General features: G+C 40.5%; 1 protein-coding gene across 1 annotated transcript in view; it reads right to left on the bottom strand.

The window, feature by feature from the left end:
• Spata16 (spermatogenesis associated 16) overlaps positions 1–22826 on the bottom strand; it is a 302163-nt gene that overhangs the window by 75824 nt on the left and 203513 nt on the right. The window contains exon 6 of the mRNA XM_021196748.1: positions 9729–9876. Within this exon, the coding sequence (XP_021052407.1) occupies positions 9729–9876 (148 nt within the window). The remainder of the gene's footprint in view (positions 1–9728; positions 9877–22826) is intronic.

Here is a 22826-nt window from a genome sequence, read left to right as displayed (position 1 = left end):
TAACCGTATGGCAAAAGGCAAGTGGCAAGAACCTTGCCAACAGAAACCAATGCTACTTAGCATCTCCAGAACCCGGTTCTCCCACAACAGTAAGCCCTGGATATCCCAACACACTGGAAAAACAAGATTTGAATTTAAAAATCACATGACGTGATGCTGATAGAGGACTTTAAGGACATAAATAACTCCCTTAAAGAAATACAGGTAAACAGGTAGAAGCCCTTAAAGAGAAAGCACAAAAATCCCTTAAAGAATTACAAGAAAACACAACCAAATAGGTAAAGGAACTGAACAAAACCATCCAGGATCTAAAAATGGAAGTAGAAACAATAAAGAAATCACAAAGGGAGACAACTCTGGAGATAGAAATCCTAGGAAAGAGGTCAGGAGCCATAGATGCAAGCATCACCAACAAGAATACAAGAGAGAAGAATCTCAGGTGCAGAAGATACCATAGAAAACATTGACACAACAGTCAAAGAAAATGCAAAAATGCAAAAAGCTCTTAACCCAAAACTTCCAGGAAATCCAGGACACAATGACAAGACCAAACCTAAGGATAATAGGTATAGAAGAGAGTGAAGATTCCCAATGCAAAGGGTCAGTAAATATCTTCAACAAAATTATGGAAGAAAAATTTCCTAACCTAAAGAAAGAGATGCCTACAGAATTCCAAAGAGGATGGACCAGAAAAGAAATTCCTGCCATCACATAATAATCAAAACACCAAATGCACAAAACAAAGAAAGAAAATTAAAAGCAGTAAGGGAAAAAGGTCAAGTAACATATAAAGGCAGACCTATCAGAATTATACCAGACTTCTCCCCAGAGACTATGAAAGCCAGAAGATCCTGGACAGATGTCATACAGACCCTAAGAGAACACAAATGCCAGCCCAGACTACTATACCTAGCAAAACTCTCAATTACCATAGACAGAGAAACCAAGGTATTCCATGACAAGATCAAATGTACACAGTATCTTTCCACAAATCCAGCCCTTCAAAGGATAATAAATGGAAAACTCCAACACAAGAAGGAAAACTACACCTTAGAAATGGCAAGAACATAATCTTCTTTTAACAAATGAAAAAGAAGATAGCTGCACAAACATAATTCCAACTCTAACATCAAAAATAACAGGAAGCAACAACAGTTTTCCTTAATATCTCTTAANATCAATGGACTCAATTCCCCCAATAAAAATATATAGACTAACTAACAGACTGGATGTGTAAACAAGACCCAACATTTTGCTGCATACAGGAAACCCACCTCAGATAAAAGGCTGGAAAAGAATTTTCCAAGAAAGTGGTCCAAAGAAACAAACTGGAGTAACCATTCTAATATTGAATAAAATACTTTTATCCTAAAGTTATCAAAAAAGATAAGGAGGGACACTTCATACTCATAAAAAGTAAAATCTATCAAGACGAACTCTCAATTCTGAACATCTATGCACCAAATGCAAGGGCACTCACATTCACAAAAGAAACTTTGCTAAATCTCAAAGCACACATTGCACCTCACACAATAATAGTGGAAGACTTCAACACCCCACTCTCATCAATGGACAGATCATGGAAAAAGAAATTAAACAGAGAGACATAGAAACTAACAGAAGTTATGAACCAAATGGATTTAACAGTTGTACTGGCTAATTTTGTGTCAACTTGACACAGCTGGAGTTATCACAGAGAAAGGAGCTTCAGTTGGGGAAATGTCTCCATGAGATCCAGCTGCAGGGCATTTTCTCAATTAGTGATCAAGGGGGAGGGCCTCTTGTGGGTAGGACCATCTCTGGGCTGGTAGTCCTGAGTTCTATAAGAGAGCAGGCTGAGCAAGCCAGGGGAAAGCAAGCCAGTAAAGAACATTCCTCCATGGCCTCTGCATCAGCTCCTGCTTTCTGATCTGCTTGAGTTCCAGTCCTGAATCCTTGGGTGATCAACAGCAGTATGAAAATGTAAGCCAAATAAACCCTTTCCTCCCCAACTTGCTTCTTGGTCATGATGTTTGTGCAGGAATAGAGACCCTGACTAAAACAACAGTTATCTATAGAACATTTTATCCTAAAATAAAAGAATACACCTTCTTCTCAGCACCTCATGGTACCTTCTCCAAAATTGACCACAAAAATTGTCACAAAACAGGCCTCAACAGATACAAGAAGATTGAAATAATCCCATGCATCCTACCAGATTACCACAGATTGAGGCTGCTCTTCAATAACAACAAAAAATAATGGAAAGGCCACATACACATGGAAACTGAGGAACACTCTTCTCATTGATAACTTGGTAAAGGAAGAAATAAAGAAAGAAATTAAAGACTTTTTAGAATTTAATGAAAATGAAGCCACGACATACTGAAACTTATGAGACACAATGAAAGCAGTCCTAAGAAGAAAACTCATAGCTCTGAGTGCCTCCAAAAAGAAACCGGAGAGAGCATACACTAGCAGCTTGACAGCACACCTAAAAGCGCTAGAACAAAAGGAAGCAAATACACCCTGGAGGAGGATGGCAGGAAATAATCAAAATCAGGGCTGAAATCAACCGAGTAGAAACAAAAAGAGCTATACAAAGAATCAACCAAACAAGGAGCTGGTCTTTGAGAAAATCAAGAAGATAGATAAACCATTAGCCAAACTAACAAGAGTGCACAGAGACAAATCAAGAACACCAGAAAGGAAAGGGAGACATAACAACGGAAACTGAGGAAATAATAATAATAAAAAAACCTCCTTTAGATCCTACTACAAAAGCCTATGCTCAATAAAACTGGGAAATCTGAATGAAATGCACAATTTTCTAGACATATACCAAGTACCAAAGTTAAATCAGGACCAGATAAACAATTTAAATAGACTTAAAGAAATAGAAACAGTCATTAGTAGTATCCCAACCAAAAAATCCCTAGGACCAGATGGGTTTAGTGCAAAGTTCTATCAGTCCCTCAAAGAAGACCTAATACCAAGACTCTTCAAACTAATCCACAAAATAAAAATAGAAGGAACACTACCCAATTCATTTTATGAAGCCACAGTTAAACCACACAAAGACCCAACAGAGAAAGAGAACTTCATACCAATTTCCCTAATGAATATTGATGCAAAAATACTCAATAAAATTCTTGCAAACTGAATCCAAAAACACATCAAAATAATCATTCTTCATGAAGTATGTACGCTTCATCCCAAGGATGCAGGGATGGTTCAATACATGGAAATCCATCAATATAATCCTCTATATAAACAATCTCAAAGAAAATAACCACATGATCATCTCATTAGATGCTGAGAAAGCATTTGACAAAATCCAATACCCCTTCATGGTAAAAGTCTTGGGAAGATCAGGAATTCAAGGCCCATATGGAAATGTATTAAATATAGTAAAAGCAATATACAGCAAACCAGTAGCCAATATCATACTAAATGGAGAGAAACTTGAAGCAATCCCACTAAATTCAGAGACTAGACAAGGCTGCTCATTCTCTATCTGTTCAGCATAGTACTCAAAGTCCTAGCCAGAGCAATTAAGACAACAAAAGGATGGGCTGGTGAGATGGCTCAGCGGTTAAGAGCCCCGACTGCTCTTCCAAAGGTCCTGAGTTCAAATCCCAGCAACCACGTGGTGGCTCACAACCATCCGTACTGAAATCTGACTCCCTCTTCTGGAGTGTCTGAAGACAGCTACAGTGTACTTACATATAATAAATAAATAAATATTAAAAAAAAAAGACAAAAAAAAAAAGACAACAAAAGGAGGTCAAAGGGATACAAATTGGAAAGGAAGAAGTCAAAATATCACTACTTGCAGATGAAATGATAGTATATATAATGACCCCCAAATTTCCACCAGAGAACTCCTAAGACTGATAAACAACTTCAGCAAAGTAGCTGGATATAAAATTAACTTGAACAAATCAGTGTTCTTCCTCTACTCAAAGGATAAATAGGCTGAGACAGAAATTAGGGAAACAACACATTTTACGATAGTCACAAATAATGTAAAATACCTTGGTGTAACCCTAACTAAACAAGTGAAATATCTGTATGACAAGAACTTCAAGTCTCTGAAGAAAGAAAACGAAGAAGATCTCAAAAGATGGAAAGATCTTCCATGCTCATGGATCAGTAGGATTAATATAGTAAAATTGGCCATCTTGCTGAAAGCAATCTACAGATTCCATGAAATCTCCATCAAAATCCCAAATCAATTCTTCATAGAGTTAGAAAGAGCAATTTTCAAATTCATTTGGAATAGCAAAAAACCCAGGAGAGTGAAAACTATTCTCAACAATAAAAACTTCTGGGGGAATCACCATTCTTGACCTCATGATGTATTCCAGAGCAATCGTGATAAAAACGGCATGGTACTGGTACAGTGACAGGCACGTAGATCAATGGATTAGAATTGAAGACCCAGAACACCAATAGCTAATGCTATAAGATCAAGAATTGACAAATGGGACCTCATAAAATTTCAAAGCTTCTATAAGGCAAAGGACACTCTCAAGAGGACAAAATGGCAACCAACAGATTGGGCAAAGATCTTTACTAACCCTAGATCTGATAGAGGGCTATTGTCCAGTATATACAAAGAATTCAAGAAGTTAGATTCCAGAGAACCAAATAACCCTATTAAAAATGAGGTATAGAACTAAACAAAGAATTATCAATGAAGGAATATCAAATGGCTGAGAAGCACCTGAAGAAATATTCAACACCCTTAGTCATCAGGGAAATGGAAATCAAAACAACCCTGAGATTCCACCTCATACCAGTCAGAATGGCTAAGATCACATGCTCAGGTGACAGCAGATGCTGGGGGGTGGGGGGGATGTGGAGAAAGAGGAATACTCCTCCATTGCTGGTGGGATTGCAAGCTGGTATAACCACTCTGGAAATCAGTCTGGAGTTTCCTCTGTGAATTGGAAAGATTTCTACCTGAGGACCCAGATATACCATTTTTGGGCATATATACAAAAATGATCCAACATATAACATGGACACATGTTCCATTATGTTCATAGCAGCCTTATTTATAATAACCAGAAACTGGAAAGAACCCAGATGTCCCTCAACAGAGAAATGGATACAGAAAATGTAGTACATTTACACAATGGAGTATGATTCAGCTATTAAAAACAATGAATTTATGAAATTCTTTTATTATTATTATTTATTTATTTATTTATTTATTTATTTATTTATTTATTATATGTGAGTACACTGTAGCTGTCTTCAGATGCACCAGAAGAGGGCATCAGATCTGATCATGGGTGGTTGTGAGCCACCATGTGGTTGNTGGGAATTGAACTCAGGACCTTTGGAAGAGCAGTCAGTGCTCTTAACCACTGAGGCATCTCTCCAGCCCCCAAATTTATGAAATTCTTAGGCAAATGAATGGAACTAGAAAATATCATCCTGAGTGAGGAAACCCAGTCACAAAAGAACACACATGGCATGCACTCATTGGTAAGTGAATATTAGCCTAAAAGCTTGGAATACCCAAGATACAATTCACAGGCCACAGGAAGCTAAAGAAGAAGGGATACCACAGTGTGGATACTTTGGTCCTTCTTAGAAGGGGTATCAAAATATCCATGGGAGGAGATTCAGAGACTAAGTTTGGAGCAGAAACTGAAGGAAAGGCCATCCAGTGCCTGTCCCGCCTGGGGATATACCTATACCTATACCTATACCTATACCTATACCTATACCTATACCTATACCTATACCTATACCTATACCTATACCTATACACATACATATACAGTTACCAAACCCAGACACTATTGTGGATGCCAATAAGCGCTTGCTGACAGGAGCCTGAGATAGCTGTCTCCTGAAAGGCTCTGCCTGTGCCTGACAAATACAGAAGTGGATACTCACAGCCAACCACTGGACTGAGCACAGGGTCCTCATGGAAGAGCTAGAGAAAGACCCAAGGAGCTGAAGGGGTTTGCAGCCCCATAGGAGGAACAACAATATGAATCAACCAGTACCTTCAGAGCTCCCAGGGACTAAACCTCCAACCAAAGAGTACACAAGGAGGGACTCAATGCTTCAGCTGCATATGTAGCAGAGGATGGCTTTGAGGGACATCAGTGAGAAGAGATGACCTTGGTCTTGTGAAGGCTCAATGCCCCAGTGTAGGGGAATGCTAGGACAGGGAAGCGGGAGTGGGTGGGTTAGTGAACGGGGGAAGGGGAGTGAGATAGTGGGTTTTTTGGAGGGGAAATGAGGAGATGGGTTAAAATTTGAAATGTAAATATAGAAAATATCTAATAAATTAAAAACAAAACAAAACAAAAAATGGCTACAACCAATTACTGGGGAGAAAAAAGAGGTGGTGTTTGAGTTGCTGGGATAGGAGAGGTAACAAGTAGGGACCATGAGGGAGAAGAAGGGAAATAGACAGACAGACAGATAGGAGCATTGAACAGAGAAGAGGGAGAGAACAGGAGGTCTCCATTAGTCATGATGGACCAGCAGCACATGCCAGACTATAATTTTTCCCCAGGATTTGACACTGCTGGAGCAGAAATAATCCAGGAAGACTCAGACACCAAGTACTTGAGGAACACAGCTGGGGAAGCAGCCAGTCTAGCATTAGAGCATTAGATTAGGGGTCATCCCCCAGTAATTGAGCAGAGCCTAATAAATAAATCATAGTTTGAGTCTCGCTCATTTGAAGCTAGACAGTAATAAGCATAATTCATATTATTTCACAATAGCTGGTGCACAAATGTCTGTTGAGATAATCGAGCAGACCAATTCCCAATAAGGGTGTGGCATCTTCTCTTCTATCTACAGCTGGTCAGAATGGCATGCCCATCACCTCAGTGCTTGGGAAACAATGGCGGGAAGATTGCTGCAAGTACGAGGCCAGCTACAGGACTGCCAGGGTGAAGAGCCTCTCTCAAATGCTAGCTTGGGGGACACACCAAGAAAGCACAGTGATTCCTGGCTGGCTACAAGGGGACCTGATGCTTATTCCAGAGATTGTCCTGCACCTCCTGGTAGAGGTGTCTCAATGTCAGTGTCGAAGGACCTTTTCTCTTCCATGTCTTGTACCCACAATCACCTCCAAGGCTGGGATCAAAGAAGCCACACCTTACAACTGCATTGCTGCCAATATTAGGTTACTAATAATTATCTCACCTTCATCACAGCTAATGTTTTTTTGGGGAAATCCTTCCTTTTTTTTTGTCCCAGAGGCAAATGGGGGAACAGCCATCTCATTTGCTCAAAGCTCAGCTTCCACAGAGTCAAACAGCCTTAGTAGCCTCAAAGAAGTTCACATTCTACACTGCCTCCCCTACCTCACACCCCTCAACATGCTTTATCTACCCACCCTGGGTTCCCATAGCACACTGTCATATGCTAGTAATTAGTAATTCCGAAATAATAGAAACAATCATTAGTGATGTGTAATTATCTTCTCTTGGAAAGTGTAGGATCCTTTAGCATGAATTGTCTTGCCGACAGATCATAATTCATCTTGATAACAGGTTTGATGGAGTTACAGGAGACAAGAGACTGGCTCATTAATGTTATTATTGTTTTCAGACCCTCGGTGGCAACGATGCTTCCTAAGTATTAATTAATCGTGGTGACTTCTCTGGGAAGTATGTTAAATATAACTAAACTAATTCCACCAGAAGAGAAATTGGCAAGTTGGCGATGTCAATGAGTCTTTTGCTGTTTTCAAGATAAAAGAATGAAAGTAGCCAACCGGACTCAGTTTTCCATGGTCATGAGTAGGCATGACTTTTATGTGTGGTTACTGACTCCACCCATAAAAAAGAAATTCCTTGAAATATAATGAAAAATAATGATAGTAAGCAGCTGAGTCTAAATTCTGAGAAATTATAACTGCACTGTAAACTAAGCTTTTCCCCCTTTATATCTTACTCTTTCTTTAAAGGTTTGAGTGTATGCGTGTGCCTGTGTGTGAGGACACATGTGTCACAGCACATGTGTGAATACCTCAGGGCAATCACGGGGGTCATTCTTGTATACAAGAATCGTACCACCTTGTCTGAGGCAGAGTCCCTCCTGTCGGATGTTGTGCTCAGTTCTCCAGGCTTGCTGGCTTGGAAGCTCGCACCTCATCGCAGGCAGGCTGTGATGCTAGGACACCTGCCCTGTGTCCAGCTTTTCTGTGGTCTCTGGGGACTTTAGAGTCAGGTTGTCAGGCTCCTGTGGTGAGTGCTTTTTCCTGCAGAGCCATTTTCTCTGGCCCTTTGTTGAATGCTTAAGAGAGTGCTCAAACTCACTAAACCAGGATCAGCCCTCATCTTCGCGTGAATTCTGCATTTAGGCGCTCTCTTTTCTTCTCAATTGCCCCCTGGTCTTTAGGGATTTATGATTCAGCTATCAACAGTTGGAGTTATTATCTTTCCTCTGAAGTACTAGAGGCCTATTGATAAATATCAAGAATTTGTAGAAGCATGCGGCTCAAGGGTCAGGACTGGGTTCACATCTGTGGCCTGCTGTCAGCAGTCTGGCAAGGCACCCTCAGAGGGCTATTTGTCTTTTCTTGTTACTGTTGTGTTTTAATGTAGATCATCTTTCCTCATACATAATGGGAACAAGAGAACAAATGTAGAGTGCCGATTCTTGAGAAGTGATCAATAATAGACTTGTTATTAATCTCATAAATCAATGGCTCAGCCCCAGGGATAGGAAAGAGCAAAGATTCTTGACCTGAGCCTGGGACAGCAGATGCATGCCTTTGGAGACTTTGCCGCATCTTGGAGTCCTTGTTCAGCACCGTTTTTGTCTAGCGTGTGCGTGCGAAATTCCTTTTAATTCAAGACAACACTTGGTACATAGTGAATAGGGAAATATTTTGGAACAAGTGTCCAAAAACAAGAGGCCTTTACAATGAAGAAGAGAGAAGGGGGCGGTGCCCAGTGCTGAGTTCTCTGGCGTGCGGCTGGGGTTGGGATGGGAGGCATGCTCCACAGGAGTATGTGTTTGAACACATGGTCTCCATCTGGTGATGTCATTTTGGGAAGGCTTTTAAACTTTTAGGAGGTGGAGTCTAGCTGGAGAAGTGAGAACCTGGGAGGAAATGAGGGGCTTTACAGCCTATCCGTTATTTGGCTTCCTTAGTGCCCACACGTGGAAAAACAAAGCGCCTTGCAAGCTGCTGCTGCAGAGGCTCCGCCCACCTTAGAGGCTCCTCCCACCGCTCATTCCCTGACTCGCTGGACTTCATCCGTTAAACTGTGATCCAAAATAAGCCTCTTCCTCCCTTAAGAAAAGTGACTCAAGTGGGTGCCCTTGGTTACCTGGGGGATTGGGGAGGGAGGCCGAGGGGTGAGGGGATGGTGGGCAGGAAATACAAGCAGCAGGCAATGGGGAGAAATCTGTCTTCAGGAAAACACTACCTTCTGGTAGTACAGAGGGGCCCTGGAGGTGGGGAGTTAGCTTAGCTTTTTTATCACAGGCTTTTACTATTTTTTCTCTTAAAACTTTAAGCGTTTCTAGATTTATTCCTTAAAAAGCCTAAAATTGTGAGCACACAAGGCATATTGTGTTGAAACGAAAGCTAGCTCTACTTAAAGTCTTAAAAATAAGTTCACATTTGAACTCTTTTAGATTAAAGCTTACACCTGTAAGTACAAGCAACCAGCAAACCATGAAGCACCCGCGTTGGTTGCCATGGGCACCAGAACATCCATCGGTCGCCTGCGTGAAGAAGGTGAACTTACCTGTGTAGATACAGTCCACATAGCCCGGGTGAGTTTTCATGAACACCTCTTTCACCTTTTCTATGTTATCAGACGTGATTCTTGTTGCGTAGGGCGTGTACATAACCGAGAAAGCTTCGGTCCTGGTGATGGCTTCTTCAATCATGGCCTGTGAAGAGCGAATGACCCACTTAGCAGCAGTAATAGCATAACACTTTTTGAGAACGTAAAAAATAAAAAAATATAATTACTTTTATGGATGATTTAAAAATCTATATACTGTACAGCAAAGATAACATATTTTGCTCTTAAATATTCATTAGAACACAATTTAATTAGTTTTGAAAATACTATTTCATGTTAAGAAATCCAATTAAGAAAATAAAGTTTGTAAATAGCCACCTGTACTCTAAGCCTGTCTTAAGATAAAAATAAAAATTCTGTTTTTCAAGGTGTCATTTTTCTTTTTATTTAGAAAATCTAATTCTTAGGCACAACATTATAACCAATCTACTGATGAACAGATATTAGTGATCAGTTTATGAAAAAGTACTTCAAAAATACACCAAACCACCTATACTGCATTGCCTTTATAAGAATCACGGCAACCAGGGCTCATGTTTTTATAGGAACCTTTCTCAGCTTTCCCAGCAGAGCATCCCTACCTCGGAATCATAGGTGACATGAGGCAAACTCAGCTGTGCAAGATGTTTCTTTAAATCACATTTGTTCACATTCAGTTCTTGCTAGGGCCTTGCCCCCCCCCCCCCAAAGCTTCCTAGTTTAAATAGGCCACATCCAAACTTGTATCAGGTTAAAAAAAGGAGCCACTTCAAAAAGGGTGTCTCTTTTTGTACAACTTTTCCTTTTGAAGGAGTCTTGAAGATTGTACAAAAAGTATGTCTATAGCTACCCAATTTTTTTTCTGAAAATACCCAAAAGCACATTATATTAAATGTCCATGTTTAAGAATACATAAGAAGAAGTTCCGCTGACAAATAAGACCTATCTATAACCAATAAGAAAGCATTAGTAAGGAGAACAGCAAGAAGCTGTCTTTGCCACGTTTCAGGGTTGCACAGCCATTTTCACACAAGTATGTGCTACACTGTGCCTATTCCCCCAGAGGCCCACCTTTGCACTGGCTCGCTGTCTTAGTCAGGATTTCTATTCCTGGACAAAACATCATGACCAAGAAGCAAATTGGGGAGGAAAGGGTTTATTCAGCTTACACTTCCACATTGCTGTTCATCACTGAAAGAAGTCAGGACTGGAACTCAAGCAGGTCAGGAAGCAGGAGCTGGTTCAGAGGCCATGGAGGGATTTTCTTTACTGGCTTACTTCCCCTGGCTTGCTCAGCCTGCTCTCTTATAGAACCCAAGACTACCAGCCCAGAGATGGCACCACCCACAAGGGGCCTCTCCTCCCTTGATCACTAATTGGGAAAATGCCCCACAGCTGGATCTCATGGAGGCATTTCCCCAACTGAAGCTCCTTTCTCTGTGATAACTCCAGCCTGTGTCAAGTTGACACAAAACTAGCCAGTACACTCACAAATCCCCTTGTTCTCTAGACAGATTTGCTTCTCTTTCAGGTTACTAGCAATTCACATGATTTTATGTATCTTGGCATCTAGGACCCACAGACAAGAGCAAATGTGATGCTTGTCTTTCCAAGGCCAACTCAACTCAATACAATTATATCCAGTCATATTCATTTTCCTGCAGAAATCTACTGTGCATTTTCTAAAAATCCATCCCTCTGTTCTTAGGCAAAGCTTGGTCTAAAACTTAGTATGAATAGAGCTGCTGCAAACACTTGCTGTACAAGTGTCTCTGTGACATGTTGACGTGAAGGCTCTTGGGTAAATACTGGGAAGTGGTATAGCTGGGTCATGTGGTAGTTCCTGTTTTTTTGAGTAACCTTCATACTGATTTCCATAATATCTTGACAATTTTACATTCCCATCAGCAGTTCATAAGGCTTCCCCCCTTGTCCAAATCCTTGTCAGCATGTTATTTCTTTTCTTGGTGGCCACTATTCTGTCTTGAATGGGATGGAATATCAAATGTAGATTTATCTAATGGCTAGTGAAGTTCAATATGTTTTCATGTTTAGTTGGCTGTGTGCATTTCATCTTTGGAGTATTATCTGTTCATTTCAGTGGACTGTTTATTAGTTGGACTGTTTAATTTCTTGCTATGTAGCTTGAGTTCTTTGTATATGTTAAATATTAGCCTTATCAGCTGTATAGAGAGTGAGGGTTATCTACCATTCCTACCATGCCGGCCTTCTCTCTTCACTTGCTTGCTTCAGAATGTTCTGAGAAACTTTTAAATCTCCTGAAGTTCACTTGTCAATTGTTGGCACTGCTGAGTGACTGGAGTCCTATTCAGGAAGTGTGTATGCATGCTAACACCTTAAACTCTTTGCTTTAACGTTCCTTCTGACAGTGTCAGAGGTCCTACATTACGGTCTTTGGTCTACTTTGCTTCTGATACAGGGTTAGTGGGAAAGATCTAGCTTTATTTGTCTGCACGTGGATAGACAGCTTCCCCAGAGCCATTTACTAAAAAAGCTGCCATTTTTTAAAAAATATTTGTTTTGGTATCCGTGTAGAACAGTCAGGCACTTATTGAAATTATCTCCGAGTCCTCTATCCTGCCCTACACTGGTTCTTATACCAAACTATGCTCTTCTTATGGCTGTGGCTCTATAGCATAACTTGAAGTTGAATTATGCTCCTCCTTGTGGTCAGGATTGCTTTGGATATTTGGGATGTTTTTGTGCTTCCCTGTGGAGTTTAAGATTGCTTGTTTCTATTTCTGTGAAAAAAATGTTATTGAGGTTTTATGGGGATTCCATTGAGTATGCGGATTGGTTTAGGCAGAATAGCCATTTTTGCATTATTAACTCTTCTAACATGAGCTTCTATTGTGTTTATTTTAAGATAAGCATCCTAGTTTGTCATGGCTTGTTCCATTCCTCAGTGATGTCCCATGGCCTTTATGATCATCCAAGCGTCTACAAAAAAAAAAAAAAAGAGCTGTGCATCTTATGATGCAAAATGTTCTCTTGCCTCTTAGATTGCTCATAACATTGCTTTTCCATGTTCAGGGTGCTGAAAGGGGTTGAAGAGTGGAGTTGCTAGACATTACTCAGATAGAATTATCCTCGGCTGTGGGTGTGTGGTGGGATCTGTGTGCTGTGACCTGGACCAGCTTTGGAAGAGCAACACAGGCAACAAGTAGGGAACTCAAGAGATGGAGATGAATAAAGGCCCTTGCTCTTCTGTCAGTGCTGTGCCCCTAATGGCTGGAGCCAGCCCTGGGGAGGGATGTTGTAGACTGAGTAGGTGTGAAGCCACATGCAGATGTGGAATGATGCCAGAGAGAGATGGAAGGATGCTGTAGATTCAGGCTTAAGGTCAGAACTTGGCTTTGTTCATTTAATCTGTTGGCTCCTGATTAATCAGCTAGGGTTACCACAAGAGAGGACCACAGGATAATTGACTGAAACAACAGAAGTTCATATTCTTCTAGCTTTGGAGCCCAAAGGCTAAAGACTGAGGTGTCAGCAGGATTAGTTGTTTCTTCTGAGGCTTCTCTTTTTCTCTTGGAGATGGCAGATTCCCCCAGTCTTCTTTCTTCTATTCTCCATGTCTCTGTCTCTGTGTCTCTCTGTTTCTCTGTCTCTGTCTCTCTTTGGTATTGGTGCTTGAGTCTAGTACCTCTTCAATTCGAGGCATGTGCCTGACCTGTGTGCTACATTCCCAGCTACATTTTATGTGTCTTAACCTCCTTTTTATGACTATACTCATAATGGACTGGTCAACCAGAGAACTCATTTTAACCCAGTCCTCCTTTCAAAGAGCTCATCTCCAAACTAGGCTTATTCTGGGACAATGGGCATTAGCACTTTACTTGAATATATTTGATGGGAAGACAAATGCCAGTCTATCTCTTTGTAACAGCTAAAAGGCTTTCCATTGGGCTTTCTGAATATCTTGGAAGTGGGCATTTTGTTTTAAATTCTGGCTGAAAAAAATTAGTGAAGGTATTTAATCTTCCAGCTTGCTTCTAGAAAGACATTAACAAGATCATAGTCAGGGCAGGATGGGAGAAAACTCTATCCCATTTCTTTTCCAACTGCTGGCAGTGTAAGTGAGTGCTGGCAGGGTAGCTTGGCAAAGCCATCTCACAGCAGGGATGGAAAGGCGAAGGCCCAAGAACTTGCACCAGCTTTTCTGCAAGTGGCAGAAGTGTGGTTTTCATGTGTCGGCTTGATCTGCTCATTGGCAGATCTGTGCCCTTGGCTTACTGCTTCAGGCCTTGCATGCAGGCTTTTCTGTGACTCTCGATGACAAAGGTGAGTATTTGCAGGAGAGTAGACTCCTTCTTCCCACTGGGAACCAACAGGGGAGATTCTTTTGTCTCCTGCCCTCCATTAGGGAGATTCATAAGGGAGTGGCTGAGTGAGCAGGCAGGTTTACACAACTCATGAATAAGAAATGAATTTTCCAGCTGGGCATGGTGGCACATGTTTGTTTTTCCATCACTTAGGAGATAGAGGCAGGAGGGTCAGAAGTTCAAGGACAGCCTTGGCTACATGAAGGGATCTTTTCTCACAACAAAACAAAATAAGGAAAGAAAGAAAGATTTCCAAGAGCATGTTTGTTTGAAGAACAATTTTATAGCTTAAGGAACACTTACTGTTCTTAGAGTAGGTATGAGAATTGGGACGCTGTTGCGTTGGATCCTGGAATATCCTCACTATGCTTTTTTCTAGAACTAACAATCTTTTGAACTTTGAACCTGTCTCATATTGCTCTGGTAAAGGAATACAGCAACATTTCATACACTATTAAGTGTAATTACGTTATTGGGTAATCGGTTAATGGAACAATCTTGAAAAAATTCAGCCTATATACTTTATTAGAAACAAACCTTTTATTTTCTGGTACCACGGAGACTTGACTGCAGAAACTGTGTCCAAGTTCCGTGTCCCAAATGTGCCTTGCTTTCAGCAATAGGGCCCTACCTGCAACCTCTGGGAGGCATCCAGGGGCTAAACAGTAGTCTCTATTGTTTTGGGAGCTACTTGGCTACACTGACCAACCATTCTTATGTCTGATACTCAGATTTTTCTTTCTTTTTTTCTTTTTTGATAGTCTATGGTTCTTGGGGGAAGCAGCTTATATACATCTATGTATTGTGTAGAATTTTAGATATGTGGAAAATACCCCGGATCCTCGAGGCTTTATCAAACAACCTTGGTGTCCTTTGTTCGTCATCTTTTTCTCAGTCTATATTGACCAAGGAAGCTGTAGCAGGGGAGAAGTGATTACACAGTCCTATCCAGCTGTAATGCTTAGAAACCATGACAATGACCTGCATGGCAAGGCATCAGTGAAGGTGCAATCAATGGCCCTCACTTGTCAGTGGTAATGAACAGCTGTCTTACTGGACTTAAAACACTCAAAAAGAGGGAAGCCATGCCTGCTGCTGTATTTATTGAAAAGACTGTTCGTTCTTTACTGTGGTTTTTTAGCACCTTTATTATCAATGAGCCGGTTGTAGATATGTAGGTTGGTTTCCAGCCTCTCTAGTCTGTCCATCTGCATTTATGTCAATCCATTGATCTTCTAATGGCCACAGCTCTGCAGTCAGGTGGTGCAATGCCTCTTAGTTCTGTACAGTTAGATGGTTGAATGAAAAACCTTACGATTTCTAGTGTTTTGATAGGAATTTCATTGGCTCTGTAAATAGTTTTGATATTATGGACATTTTCAACAATATTGATTCTTCCAGCACATCAGCACGAGATGTGCTTCTGTTTTCTCCAGATTCCTCTGTTTCTTTCGTTCATGTTTTAGCCTTCATTGTAGAAGTATTTCATCTGTTTGGTTAAAATGATTCTTAGGAATTAAATGTTAGCATCTATATCTGTTACGAATGGGATGGCTTCCTTCATTTCTAGTTTGGACAGTTTGCTACTGGTGTGTAATAATGTTGCTTTTTTTTTTAATTTTGATGACTTGCTTTATTAATTCTACTGGGTTTTTGGTGGAGAGTTTGGGTCTTCCTACATGTAAGAGTGTGTCATTGGCAAACAGTGATAATGTGATTTTCTAGTACTTCCAGTACTGTGTTGAGCTGAGGTGATGGGGATGAGTGTCTGTCGTGTTCTAGATTTTCAGGAGGAAGCTGTCGGCTCTAGTCCAGTCATCCTAATGTTGATTCCTGTGTTACCACACACAGTTCATCTTGTTGATGTGTGATCCCTCTAGACCTAATTTGTCAAGCATTTTAGTCATAAGGGAAAACGAATTCAATCAAATGCTTTTCCTGCATTTATTGAAGTTTATTTCTTCATCGTGTTTTTATTTATCAACTGCTTAAAAATATCCTTGTTACATTTATTTATTTAATGTGTGAAAGAGACACACACACCCAGAGAGAAACAAGACTCAGAAGCATACAGAGGCAGAGACATAGCATTGTGTACGGAGGTCAGAGGCCAGTTGGAAGTCAGGAGTTAGTATTCAGTTATTTTTACCATATAGGTTCTGGGGATTGAGCGCAGGTCTTCAGACTAGGCATCAGGTAACATCCTGCTAGGGCTCCCACTGAGCAACTTTAAAATTAGTGATTACTTAATATGAAATTTCACAAATGTGTATAATAGTACTTGCTTATTTTCACTCCAGTATCTATTTGCCTGCCTTCCTCTAGCTGGTCTTCTACTTATTCCTAAACAGCTCCCTCTGCCTCCTCCCTCTCCCTCTCCCATCTGTCTTATGATATACTGTTACAGCTAGATTGCACGTATGAAAAAGACATGATGTTTCCTCCTCCCCCAACACTCTTTCTTATTCCTCATCTCCCTCCTTTTAGACCCTCCCATGGATTTCCTCATTCTACTTTCAAGTCACACATATATATATATTTAAATATATATTGCACATATAAAGGAAACATGCAGTGCTTGCCTTTCTGAGTTGGGCTTATTTTGCTTAACACAATTCTATCTATTTTCCTGAAAATGAAATAATTTTGTTTTTCTTACAGTTGAATGAAATGTGTTTTATCTATATAGGTAGATATTGGGATTTAAGATAACTTCTGTGCTAGCATCTTTGGGTTATGTTAATCTAGGTTCCTTCAGATTTATTCACAGGAGCAGTAACATGCCACTTTTCTTTTTTCTTTTTCTTTTTCTTTTTTTCTTTTTGGTTTAAAGTACTTTATGCCACCTAAAAATAGATTTTTCTCATCAAAATAGCTTAAATGGTTTTATATTTTCTCCTTCTAGACTTGCATGTATATTAGATTTAATTATTAATCTTACTCATAACAGACTCCAGAGGAACACTCTTATCTGTTCCTTATATACTAGCAATTTATAAGCATGCATCTATTCTACCCATAAATATATTGTAAAAGAGAACTGGTTTCAAATTATATTTATGATGAAATGAAACCAATTATAATAGCCTATCTGCATGGCTAAACTATATGGCCACATTGGTAAGCCTCAATTCGACTGTAGCAACTTGTTTTTGTTTTAAATATTTTAAATAATTTTAAAAATTATTTAAATAATTTTTAAAATAAATTTAAATAAATTTAAATAATTTTTAAATATTATTTGTTTTAATATTTTCTTTATTTACATTTCAAATGTTATATCCCTTTTCCTGCTTTCCCTTCTGAAAACCTCCTATCCCCCCCCCCCTGCTCACCAGCCCACCCACTACTGATTCCTGGCCCTGGCATTCCCCTACACTGGGACATATAGCCTTCACAGGACCAAGGGCCCCTCCTCCCATTGATGATGGACAAGGCCATCCTCTGCTACATATGTGGCTGGAGCCATGGGTACCTCCATGAGTACTTTTTGGTTGGTGGTTTAGTCCCTGGGAATTCTGAGGGTACTGGTTGGTTCGTATTGTTGTTCTTTCTATGGGGCTGTGAACCCCTTCAGCTCATTGGATCTTTCTCTAGTTCCTCCATTGGGGACCCTGTGCTCAGTCCAATGGTTGGTTAAGAGCAGCCACCTCTGTATTTGTCAGGCACTGGTAGACCCCCTCAGGAGACATCTATCTCTGGCTCCTGTCAGCAAGCACTTGTTGGCATCCACAATAGTGCCTGGGTTTGATGACTGTATATGGGATGGATCCCCAGGTGGGGCAGGCACTGGATGGCCTTTCTTTTAGTTTCTGCTCCACACTTTGTCTCTGTAACTCCTCCCATGGGTATTTTGTTCCCCATTTAAGAAGGACTGATGTATCTACACTTTGGTCTTCCTTCTTATTGAGCTTCCTGTGGTCTGTGAATTGTATTTTGGGTGTTCCAAGCTTTAAGGCTAATATCCACTTACCAATGAGTGCATACCATGTGTGTTCATTTGTGACTTGGTTACCTCACTCTGGATGACATTTTCTGGTTCCATCCATTTGCCTGCAAAGGTTGTGATGTCATCATTTTTAATAGCTGAGTAGATTCCACTATGAAAATGTACCACATTTTCTGTATCCATTCTTCCATTGAGGGATATCTGGGTTGCTTCCTGCTTCTGGCTATTATAAATAAGGCTGCTATGAACATAGTGGAGCATGTGTTCTTATTACCAGTTGGAACATCTTCTGGGTATATGCACTGGAGTGGTATTGCTGGGTCCTCAGGTAGTACTATGCTCAATTTTCTGAGGAACAACCAAACTGATTTCCAGAGGGGTTGTACCAGCTTGCAATCCCACCAGCAATGGAGGAGTGTTCCTCTTTCTCCACATCCTTACCAGCATCTGAGTTTTTGATCTTAGCCATTCTTACTGGTGTGAGGTGGAATCTCAGGGTTGTTTTGATTTGCATTTCCCTGATGACTAAGGATGTTGAACATTTCTTTAGGTGCTTCTCAGCCATTCAGTATTCCTCAGTTGAGAATTCTGGGTGCCCTTGCATTTGGAGCATAGATGTTCAGAATTGAGAGTTCTTGGTAGATTTTTCCTTTGATGAGTATGAAGTGTCTTTCCTTATGTTTTTTGATGACTTTTTGTTGAAAGTCGATTTTGCCTGATATTAAAATGGTGACTCCTGCTTATTTCTTGGGACCATTTGCTTGGAAAATTGTTTTCCAACCCTTTACTCTGAGGTAGTGTTTGACACTTTTGTGCATTTCCTGTATACAGCAAAATGCTAGGTCGTCTTAACATATCCAATCTGTTAGTTAGTCTATGATTTTTATTGGGGAATTCAGTCCACCGATGTTAAGAGATATTAAAGAACAGTGATTATTGCTCCCTGTTATTATTGATGTTATTTTTATGTTTGTATGGTTATCTTCTTATTGGGTTTTTTGAAAGAAGATTACTTTTTTGCTTTTTCTAGGGTGTAGTTTTCCCCCTTGTGTTGGCGTTTTTCATCTATTATCCTTTGTAGGGCTGGATTCGTGGAAAGATATTGTGTATATTTGGTTTTGTCATGAAATATCTTGGTTTCTCCATCTATGTTAATTTAGAGTTTTGCTGGGTATAGTAGTCTGGGTTGGCATTTGTGTTCTCTTAGCGTCTTTATAACATCTGCTCAGGATCTTCTAGCTTTCATAGTCTCTGGTGAGAAGTCTGGTGTAATTCTGATAGGCCTGCCTTTATATGTTACTTGACCTTTTTCCCTTACTGATTTTAATATTTTTTCTTTGTTTGTTGGTTTTGTGCATATGGTGTTTTGACTATTATGTGATGGGAAGAATTTCTTTTCTGGTCCAATCTATGTGGATTTTTGTAGGCTTCTTTTTGTTTAAGGGCATTTCTTTCTTTAGGTTGGGGAAGTTTTTCTCTATAATTTTGTTGAAGGTATTTACTGACCCTTAAGTTGGGAATCTTCGCTCTCTTCTATACCTATTATCCTTAGGTTTGGTCTTCTCATTGTGTCCTGGATTTCTTGGATGGTTTGGGTTAGGAACTTTTTGCATTTTGCATTTTCTTTGACTGTTGTGTCACTGTTTTCTATGGTATCTTCTGCACCTGAGATTCCCTCTTCTATCTCTTGTATTGTGTTGGTGATGCTTGCATCTATGACTCCTGACCTCTTTCTGAGGTTTTATATCCTCAGGGTTTTCTCCCTTTGGGTTTTCTTTATTGTTTCTACTTCCATTTTTAGATCCTGGATGGTTTTGTTCAGTTCCTTCACCTATTTGGTTGTGTTTTCTTGTAATTCTTTAAGGGATTTTTGTGTTTTCTCTTTAAAGGGCTTCTACCGGTTTACCTGTGTTCTCCTGTATTTCTTTAAGGGAATTATTTATGTCCTTTTAAAATTCCTCTATCATCATCACAAGATGTGATTTTAAATCAGACTCTTGCTTTTCTGGTTTGTTGGAGTAACCAGGGTTCACTGTTGTGGAAGAACTGGGTTCTGATGATGCCAAGTAATCTTGGTTTCTGTTGCTTATGCCTTTCATTATCTAGTTATCTCTGGTTTTGGCTGGTCTTGCTGTCTCTGACGTTGGCTTGTCCTTCCTGCAAACCTGTGTGTCAGTACTCCTGGGAGACCAGTTCTCTCCAGGAAGAATTTGGGTATGGAGAGCTGTGGTACAGTGTCAGCTCTGGGGTGCAGAAGTAGACCAGAAGGATTCTGTCTCCATTTGATCCTTGGTTCCTTTGTATTGATGGCTCTGTGGGAATCCCTCTTGTGCCACGAATTTGAAGAGAAGTGGTGGTTTTACCTGTGCTCACAGATGTGTAGGTACTCCTGGGAGACCAGTTCTCTCCTGGTGGTATTTCTGTATGTAGCTTCGTGGCACAGGATCAGTTCTGGGCGCAGATGGACACCAGAAGGTGTTGCATGCCCCCTTGATCAGCAAGGAAGATGCAACCACTAGTTCTTCTAACAGCAGTTTATTCAGCAAGGTTCAATCTTCATCTCCCTCTTCATCTCCCCCGAGCCCCGGGGAAAAGCCCAATATATATGCATTCATGCCAACCAATCACACCAGGCAACGTAGCTTAGCCAGGTGAGTGAGCTCAGCCAATGATCAGCAGGGATAACAGGAGTGGCCAAATAAGGACTTGTTTAGTATAAGAACTCTCTTCCTGTAGGTGCCATGTTGGGGTGCGGCCCCAGGGGCTGCGGCTCCCCACAAGAAGGCTCCTGTACCATGCTTCCCCTTGGTTCCTTTGTCCTGAGGGTTCTGGGCAGGTTCCTCTGCACAGCAGTGGTAGTCCTATGTGCACTCACAGGCCTGTCTGTGCTCCTGGGAGTTTCTCTCCCTCCCGGTGATATTTGGGTATGGAGCCCTGTGGCAGAGGATCTGATAACTCCACTTTTTGTTTCTTGAGGAACCACTGTACTGTTTTCCATGGTGATGGCACCAGTTTACACTTCCACCAATAGTGTGTCTTTCTTCTGTTGACTGGGTGGATCACATTCATTGACTTGTTGAACCATCCTTGAATCTCTAGAATAAACTCCCTTTGGTAATGGCGATTTTAACATGTTTGTGTGTTTAAATTTTTATTTTGTTCATTTTTTTTTTTTTTTTTTGGTGAAAATCTGTGTCATCAAGGATACAGACCTGTAGTCATTCTCATTTGGTTTTTAATGTCAGAATAACACTGCCTTATATATTGTGTTTGGAAGAGTTTCTTTCTTCAATTATTTTTTTTTGTAATAATTTAGGAAGAATTGATACTAGTCTTTCTTTTAATAGAATTCAGCAATGAAGGCTCCCTCCTCCCCCTTCTTTCTTTTAAATAAAAAGATTTTTATTATGTATTCAATCTCATTTGTCTTATTGGTCTACCTGGGTTCTCTGTGACCTCTGATTGATATTGATATTTGTGGAGGAATTGGTCATTTCTTTCACTCACATATTACACAATTTCATTTTCCTTTACAGCTGAATAAAATTTCATTGTGTATAGCTACTACAATTTCATTATCCAGCCACCAGTTGATGGACACGCAGGATCATTCATCTTTCTAGCTACTGTAAGGAGAGTAGCAACAAACATGGAGAAGCAAGCATTTCTGTGGCTAGAGAATCCTGTAACTTTCATTTTTTTCAAATCTTATTTTTATGATGGTTCTTAAATGCTTTAACCTCCCACCCACCAGAGGTAGTGGAAAAGAAAGCCTACAGGTGAAGTGTACCTGTTTAAAAAGTTTCTTTGGCACAACTTCCATCTGTGATGTCTGGAAATTGGTAGTTCAGTTCACAGGTTAAAAGGCAGAAGTAATGATCAGCGAAGAAGAGACCCCCAAGAGTTGCACAGCTAGCTCTACCAGCAAGCCAAGCTCAGTCTCAGTCACTCCATGGAATCCTATTTATATCCTCCAAACATCATGTGTCCTCCACATCCCTTACCTCACCACAGGTCTTGCCTCAGCATGTGCATCCAATCAGCCCGAGTCTGCTGAGTCTGGACAAATGTGGCTTAACTTCAAAATGCAAGGCAGACCAATGCACACATTTTGTTAGCAAAGAATCCTTCATCATATGTCCTTTCATGTGCTTGATTTAGCGAACATCCTCTCTCCTTCATGAGTCTGCCTTAGTCTTTTACCTGTGTCCACTTGAGGAAAACACTCCTTCACGTGTTTGCCACAGCAAAACACCATCCACCATAACTGACTTTCCAAAGATTCCTTCTTTCCACTTCATAATCCTTTGAGTATATGCCCCATAATGGCATGGCTGGGCCATATGGTAGTTCTATGTCTAGCTTTTCAAGGATCCTCCACACTGGTTTTCATTGTGTGCAGAGAAGGAGAAGCCAGGAAACGTGAAAGGAGCTATGGTTGATGTGTGTATCTGAAGATCTTACAGGAGAGGAGAGAGTAGAACACAGGTACTATGAAAGAGGTTGGAAATAATGCAGGGTGAGTTTGGCAGAGAATGGGATGTGGGTAGTAATACCCAACACTAGGGATGAATAATACGGCTGAAAAGCCACACGGGAATTAAATTATAATCTCCTCTCTCTCTCTCTCTCTCTCTCTCTCTCTCTCTCTCTCTCTCTGTCTCTCGCACACGCGCACACGCACATGCACACACACGCACACACACGCACATGCACACACACGCACACGCACATGCACATGCACACATGCATGCACACACA

This window comes from Mus pahari, chromosome 4 (assembly GCF_900095145.1).
Source record: "Mus pahari chromosome 4, PAHARI_EIJ_v1.1, whole genome shotgun sequence".
In the NCBI taxonomy this organism is placed as follows: Eukaryota; Metazoa; Chordata; class Mammalia; order Rodentia; family Muridae; genus Mus; species Mus pahari.
This window is presented reverse-complemented; position numbering and strand designations above follow the sequence as displayed.